The sequence below is a fragment of the Salvelinus fontinalis genome, chromosome 32, assembly GCF_029448725.1.
Source record: "Salvelinus fontinalis isolate EN_2023a chromosome 32, ASM2944872v1, whole genome shotgun sequence".
Classification (NCBI taxonomy): Eukaryota; Metazoa; Chordata; class Actinopteri; order Salmoniformes; family Salmonidae; genus Salvelinus; species Salvelinus fontinalis.
In genome coordinates, this window is record NC_074696.1 from 18,005,510 (window position 1) to 18,013,634 (window position 8,125).

The 8,125-nt window shown below is 46.6% G+C and overlaps 1 protein-coding gene across 6 annotated transcripts in view; it reads left to right on the plus strand.

Annotated features, from left to right (window-relative positions):
- LOC129830820 (engulfment and cell motility protein 1) overlaps positions 1-8,125 on the plus strand; it is a 231,173-nt gene that overhangs the window by 96,690 nt on the left and 126,358 nt on the right. For all 6 annotated transcript variants that reach the window (XM_055893574.1, XM_055893572.1, XM_055893576.1 and 3 more), the window contains one exon: positions 6,331-6,474. In XM_055893574.1, coding sequence (XP_055749549.1) covers positions 6,397-6,474 — 78 coding nt within the window. In that variant the 5' untranslated portion in view covers positions 6,331-6,396. The remainder of the gene's footprint in view (positions 1-6,330; positions 6,475-8,125) is intronic.

Here is an 8,125-nt window from a genome sequence, read left to right on the forward strand (position 1 = left end):
ATATCGCAAAAAATTATGCTATTGGTTTTCATGAATTTTGGGAAGTTCAAGTCACAACAAAGAAAAGGTGACTGTGTGACACACCCTGGATGGAAATAAAGATGCAGCTAGCTAGTGTCTACTGAAGCCATGGCTCCCATGGTAACAGGCCCTGAACAAGGGCTGTGCTTATTTATTTTGGGGTGAGTCACTCAGTCACACCACACCAGACCAGACAGATGACAGGACTACTGTCTTTTAAGAATAAACAGTGCATGGGGAGCGAGAGGGACGAAGGCTACACACATTGGCTGTGTCTGAAATGGCACCCTATTCCCTAGTGCAGCCATCAAGATGTGTTCTTTGTTTGTGTCCCAAATGACACCCTATTCCCTTTATAGTGCATTATTTTAGACCAGAGGCCCGGGACCCTTTTCACTATATAGTACACTACTTTTTACCAGAGCTCTATACTGGACCCTGGTCTAAAGTAGTGCACCTCATAGGGAATAGAGTGGTATTTGGGACGCAGCCCTTGAGTCGACCCTGAGACTGGATCCATGTATTATGAAAGAGGATTAAATATGTAAAGGAGCTTCTCATCCAGGAGTGAAGATGGTCCAAGCCATCAAGATCCAGACAGAAGTCCTGAATAATACATGGTGTTGCTTGGCTGTTTTTTTGTTGTATATCTACAGTGCTCCATAGACTGTGTCTGTACCTCAAATGGCTCCCTAGTAGTGTGTGATCTATATAGTGCACTACTTCTGACCAGGACCAATGGGTTGGGGGCCAAAAGTAGTGCAGTACATAGGGTGCCATTTTACTTAGGAAGAGGGAAGTGCTAGGCCTGGGCAAATCAAATCAAATCTTATTTGTCACATACACATGGTTAGCAGATGTTAATGCGAGTGTAGCGAAATGCTTGTGCTTCTAGTTCTGACAATGCAGTAATAACCAACGAGTAATCTAACCTAACAATTCCACAACTACTACCTTATACACACAAGTGTAAAGGGATAAAGAATATGTTCATAAAGATATATGAATGAGTGATGATACAGAACGGCATAGGCAAGATAATGGAGATGGTATCGAGTACAGTATATACATATGAGATGAGTAAACATAAAAGTGGAATAGTTTAAAGTGGCTAGTGATACATGTATTACATAAAGATATACATTATATTAAGGGGCATTGTTTAAAGTGGCTAGTGATACATTTTTGATTAATTTCCATCAATTTCCATTATTAAAGTGAGCTGGAGTTGAGTCAGTATGTTGGCAGCAGCCACTCAATGTTAGTGGTGGCTGTTTAACAGTCTGATGGCCTTGAGATAGAAGCTGTTTTTCAGTCTTTCGGTCTCTGATGCACCTGTACTGACCTCGCCTTCTGGATGATAGCGGGGTGAACAGGCAGTGGCTCGGGTGGTTGTTGTCCTTGATGATCTTTATGGCCTTCCTGTGACATCGGGTGGTGTAGGTGTCCTGGAGGGCAGGTAGTTTGCCCCCGGTGATGCGTTGTGCAGACCTCAATACCCTCTGGAGAGCCTTACGGTTGTGGGCGGAGCAGTTGCCGTACCAGGCGGTGATACAGCCCGACAGGATGCTCTCGATTGTGCATCTGGAGAAGTTTGTGAGCGCTTTTGGTGACAAGCCGAATTTCTTCAGCCTCCTGAGGTTGAAGAGGCGCTGCTGTGTCTTCTTCACAACGCTGTCTGTGTGGATGGACCAATTCAGTTTGTCCGTGATGTGTACGCCGAGGAACTTAACTTTCTACCCTCTCCACTACTGTCCCGTCGATGTGGATAGGGGGTTGCTCCCTCTGCTGTTTCCTGACGTCCACAATCATCTCCTTTTTGTTTTGTTGACGTTGAGTGTGAGGTTATTTTTCTCACACCGGCAATACCCCGGTATAAGGTATAAACTTTATATTCCGAAATACAGACCGTATGATCCACCTCACGGGGACTGTGGGGTTGCGTACTACGCCACTGCTTTTACTATAAGTTAATTATGACTATAAGAAATCTAAGATGTGTCAAATAAATGATATCCAGCTCAGGACTCCAGCATTGCATTTGGTTTGCTAACTTGTTATCTAAGTGGCTAGATGTCAAGACCAAGCTTCTTGGTCACAGCAGAGACATTCAATCCTCTCCTGGATCAAGATCCCTGGTGCCTAAATTGTTTTGTGCGTCAACAAAAAAATACATAAAATAAAACATTTAAATATATATATATATACATGTATATATACACTGCTCAAAAAAATAAAGGGAACACTTAAACAACACAATGTAACTCCAAGTCAATCACACTAATGTGAAATCAAACTGTCCACTTAGGAAGCAACACTGATTGACAATAAATTTCACATGCTGTTGTGCAAATGGAATAGACAAAAGGTGGAAATTATAGGCAATTAGCAAGACACCCCCAAAAACAGGAGTGATTCTGCAGGTGGTGACCACAGACCACTTCTCAGTTCCTATGCTTCCTGGCTGATGTTTTGGTCACTTTTGAATGCTGGCGGTGCTCTCACTCTAGTGGTAGCATGAGACGGAGTCTACAACCCACACAAGTGGCTCAGGTAGTGCAGTTCATCCAGGATGGCACATCAATTGCGAACTGTGGCAAAAAGGTTTGCTGTGTCTGTCAGCGTAGTGTCCAGAGCATGGAGGCGCTACCAGGAGACAGGCCAGTACATCAGGAGACGTGGAGGAGGCCGTAGGAGGGCAACAACCCAGCAGCAGGACCGCTACCTCCGCCTTTGTGCAAGGAGGTGCACTGCCAGCGCCCTGCAAAATGACCTCCAGCAGGCCACAAATGTGCATGTGTCTGCTCAAACGGTCAGAAACAGACTCCATGAGGGTGGTATGAGGGCCGACGTCCACAGGTGGGGGTTGTGCTTACAGCCCAACACCGTGCAGGACGTTTGGCATTTGCCAGAGAACACCAAGATTGGCAAATTCGCCACTGGCGCCCTATGCTCTTCACAGATGAAAGCAGGTTCACACTGAGCACGTGACAGACGTGACAGAGTCTGGAGACGCCGTGGAGAACGTTCTGCTGCCTGCAACATCCTCCAGCATGACCGGTTTGGCGATGGGTCAGTCATGGTGTGGGGTGGCATTTCTTTGTGGGGCCGCACAGCCCTCCATGTGCTCGCCAGAGGTAGCCTGACTGCCATTAGGTACCGAGATGAGATCCTCAGACCCCTTGTGAGACCATATGCTGGTGCGGTTGGCCCTGGGTTCCTCCTAATGCAAGACAATGCTAGACCTCATGTGGCTGGAGTGTGTCAGCAGTTCCTGCAAGAGGAAGGCATTGATGCTATGGACTGGCCCGCCCGTTCCCCAGACCGGAATCCAATTGAGCACATCTGGGACATCATGTCTCGCTCCATCCACCAACGCCACGTTGCACCACAGACTATCCAGGAGTTGGCGGATGCTTAGGCCAGGTCTGGGAAGAGATCCCTCCACCTCATCAGGAGCATGCCCAGGCGTTGTAGGGAGGTCATACAGGCACGTGGAGGCCACACACACTACTGAGCCTCATTTTGACTTGTTTTAAGGACATTACATCAAAGTTGGATCAGCCTGTAGTGTGGTTTTCCACTTTAAGTTTGAGTGTGAATCCAAATCCAGACCTCCATGGGTTGATAAATTTGATTTCCATTGATCATTTTTGTGTGATTTTGTTGTCAGCACATTCAACTATGTAAAGAGTAATCTAACCTAACAATTCCACAACTACTACCTTATACACACAAGTGTAAAGGGATAAAGAATCGTGGTCTCGTGTGGCTCAGTTGGTAGAGCATGGCGCTTGCAACGCCAGGGTTGTGGGTTCAATTCCCACGGGGGGACCAGGGTTCAATTCCCACGGGGGGACCAGGATGAATATGTATGAACTTTCCAATTTGTAAGTCGCTCTGGATAAGAGCGTCTGCTAAATGACTTAAATGTAAATGTAAATGTAAAGAAAAAAGTATTTAATAAGAATATTTCATTCATTCAGATCTAGGATGTGTTATTTTAGTGTTCCTTTATTTTTTTAGCAGTGTATTTAAAGTATTCAGACTCATTTCATTTGTCCAAATTGTGTTACGTTATAGACTTATATATATTTTTTAAATGTAATTGTATTAAAAATAAAACAACTGATACCTTATTTACATAAGTATTCAGACCCTTTGCTATGCGACTCGAAATTAAGCTCAGGTGCATCCTGTTTCCATTGATCATCCTTAAGATGTTTCTACAACGTGATTGGAGTCCAATCGATTGATTGTACATGATTTGGAAAGGCACACACCTGTCTATATAAAGTCCCACAGTTGACAGTGCATGTCAGAGCAAAAACCAAGCCATGAGGTCGAAGGAATTGTCTGTGGAGCTCAGAAACAGGATTGTGTCGAGGCACAGATCTGGGGAATGGTACCAAAAACTGTCTGCAGAATTGAAGGTCCCCAAGAACACAGTGGCCTCCATCATTCTTAAATGGAAGAAGTTTGTATCCACCAAGACTCTTCCTTGAGCTGGCTGCCTGGCTGAACTGATCATTCGGGGCAGAAGTGCCTTGGTCAGGGAGGTGACCAAGAATCCAATGGTTCCTCTGACAGAGCTTCAGAGCTTCTCCGTTGAGATGGGAGAGCCTCCCAGAAGGACAACCATCTCTGCAGCACTCCACCAGTCAGGCCTTTATGGTAGAGTGACCAGATGGAAACCACTCCTCAGTAACAGACACATGACAGCCAGCTTGGAGTTTTCCAAAAGGCACCTAAAGAAACAAGATTATCTGGTCTGATGAAACCAAGATTGAACTCTTTTGGCCTGATTTCCCAGCGTCACGTCTAGAGGAAACCTGGCACCATCCCTACGGTGAAGCATGGTGGTGGCAGCATCATGCTGTGGGATGTTTTTTTGGCGGCAGGGACTAGTCAGGATCGAGACAAAGATGGAACGGAGAAAAGTACAGCGACAACAGGACAACGACCCAACGACCCTAAGAACACAGCCAAGACAACACAGGAATGGCTTCGGGACAAGTCTCAATGTCCTTGAGTGGCCCAGCCAGAGTCCAGACTTGAACCCAATCAAACATCTCTGTAGAGACCTAAAAATAGCTGTGCAGCGATGCTCCCCATCCAAACTGACATAACTTGAGAGTATCTGCTGAGAAGAATGGGAGAAATTCCCCAAATACAGGTGTGCCAAGCTTGTAGCGTCATACCCAAGAAGACTCAAGGCTGTAATCGCTGTCAAAGGTGCTTCAACAAAGTATTGGGTAAAGGGTCTGAATATTTATGTAAATGTGATATTTTCATTATTTTTTTGTCATTATGGGGTAATATTTGTAGGTTTATGAGGGAACACAATAATGTAATCAATTTTAATATAAGGCTGTAACGTAACAAAATCTCTCTCTCGCTGTCTCTCTCTCTCTCTCTCGCTCTCTCTCTCTCTCGCTGTCTCTCTCTCTCGCTGTCTCTCGCTCTCGCTCTCTCGCTGTCTCCTCTCTCGCTGTCTCACTGTCACCTCTGATGCTGCCTGCCGTGTATGTCACACCGCTGCTCTCATCATAAGCTGCTGAGGTTGGGTTTAGGAGCAACACCTGCTGAGGTTGGGTTTAGGAGCAACACCTGCTGAGGTTGGGTTCAGGAGCAACACCTGCTGAGGTTGGGTTCAGGAGCAACACCTGCTGAGGTTGGGTTCAGGAGCAACACCTGCTGAGGTTGGGTTCAGGAGCAACACCTGCTGAGGTTGGGTTTAGGAGCAACACCTGCTGAGGTTGGGTTCAGGAGCAACACCTGCTGAGGTTGGGTTCAGGAGCAACACCTGCTGAGGTTGGGTTCAGGAGCAACACCTGCTGAGGTTGGGTTCAGGAGCAACACCTCCTGGGGTTGGGTTCAGGAGCAACACCTGCTGAGGTTGGGTTCAGGAGCAACTCCTGCTGAGGTTGGGTTCAGGAGCAACTCCTGCTGAGGTTGGGTTCAGGAGCAACACCTGCTGAGGTTGGGTTCAGGAGCAACACCTGCTGAGGTTGGGTTCAGGAGCAACTCCTGCTGAGGTTGGGTTCAGGAGCAACTCCTGCTGAGGTTGGGTTCAGGAGCAACTCCTGCTGAGGTTGGGTTCAGGAGCAACACCTGCTGAGGTTGGGTTCAGGAGCAACACCTGCTGAGGGCAAAAGGGGTGCAACTGAATATTAGGAAGGTGTTCCTAATGTTTCGTACATTCGGTATAGTACTGTGTCATATTCTAATCTATTGTAGTCTGTTGTACTCTATTCTATGCTGTCCATTCACTAACATGACCTCCTCTGTCTGTTTATCTCCCTCCAGGTTTGGATGAGAGCTCTTCAGCAGTGAGACAGTGAGAGGCACCTCCACACCCCCTCCACCGCCATCATGCCACCGCCATCCGATATTGTCAAGGTGGCCATCGAGTGGCCGGGGGCCTTCCCCAAGCTCATGGAGATAGACCAGGTCAGTGCCTGATGAAAAAGAGGGGTCAATTTCCCAATAAGCTGCCCAGTACTACTTTCACCTATTGTCTCAAAACCAATGGTGACAATCCTACGCATTGCTAGTCCTTTGCCTGACTCAGATTAGTGCAGACGTCAGTTGCACTCATAGAGCCTAGGTTTCCGGACATAGATTCTCAATTGAGCATGCTTTTTAGTCCAGGACAAGGCTTAATAACGTTATGTTATAATTAAGCAATAAGGCACGAGGAGGTGTGGTATATGGCCAATATACTACGGCTAAGGGCTGTTCTGTGGAGTGCCTGGATACAGCCGTTAGCCGTGGTATATTGGCCATATACCACAAACCCCAGAGGAGCTTTATTTCTATTATAAACTGGTTACCAACTTAATTAGAGCAGTAAAAATACATGTTTTGTCATACCCATGGTATACGGTCTGATATACCACGGCCTTCAGCCAAACAGAATTCAAACCACCCAGTTTATAATTGTATTTCTATGGTTTTGCTATCTGGGGTGTATTCAATAGGAACCACAAAAGCAAACTGGCTGAAGCGAGGAGGAAGTACCTACACTGTAAACATGTGTACTGTAATAAGAAACACTTGTTTTTGTTTTTCCGTTGCAAAACTTTTTCTACGGTGTGCCCTAATGAATGCACTCCTGCCGTCAGTGGCTCTCAGTGGTTAGGAAGAAGGAGAAATCACCGATGTGCATCCCAAATGGCACTCTATTCCCTTTATAGTGCACGACATTTGGGTGCAAATAGGGTGCCATTTCAGATGCAGCCATCAAGGTAATGCAGGAATCAGTCAGGATTTGTCACCTCTATTTCACCTCTATTTCCTACTGTACCCCTGAGCTAGTAGTTTACCCTGGGTGGCTGCAACACAGCACAGTAATCCTTTGTTGTGGATTATAATGTACACACCCACTGATGTAAAGGGCAATGTACACAAGGTGTCCTGTCACACGTTCGATGTGATATGTGACCCATAGAACAAATTACACCTCTAGGTATATAATCTCTGTAAATGTAATTGTTACTCTGTTACTGACAACGTACACTGTCATGGAGTTAGGTGCTACTGAGAGATGCATACATTGTCATCCAAGCAGTTTTAACTGTGAAAACATGCCCAAACATTTCCAATGAGACTAGCAGCCAGTTCAGTGCTCTGGAGCCCATTGAGACGAGCAGCCAGCTCAGTGCTCTGGAGCCCATTGAGACTAGCAGCCAGTTCAGTGCTCTGGAGCTCATTGAGACTAGCAGCCAGCTCAGTGCTCTGGAGCTCATTGAGACTAGCAGCCAGCTCAGTGCTCTGGAGCTCATTGAGACTAGCAGCCAGTTCAGTGCTCTGGAGCCCATTGAGACGAGCAGCCAGTTCAGTGCTCTGGAGCTCATTGAGACTAGCAGCCAGCTCAGTGCTCTGGAGCTCATTGAGACTAGCAGCCAGCTCAGTGCTCTGGAGCTCATTGAGACTAGCAGCCAGTTCAGTGCTCTGGGGCTCATTGAGACTAGCAGCCAGCTCAGTGCTCTGGAGCTAATTGAGACTAGCAGCCAGCTCAGTGCTCTGGAGCTAATTGAGACTAGCAGCCAGTTCAGTGCTCTGGAGCTCATTGAGACTAGCAGCCAGTTCAGTGCTCTGG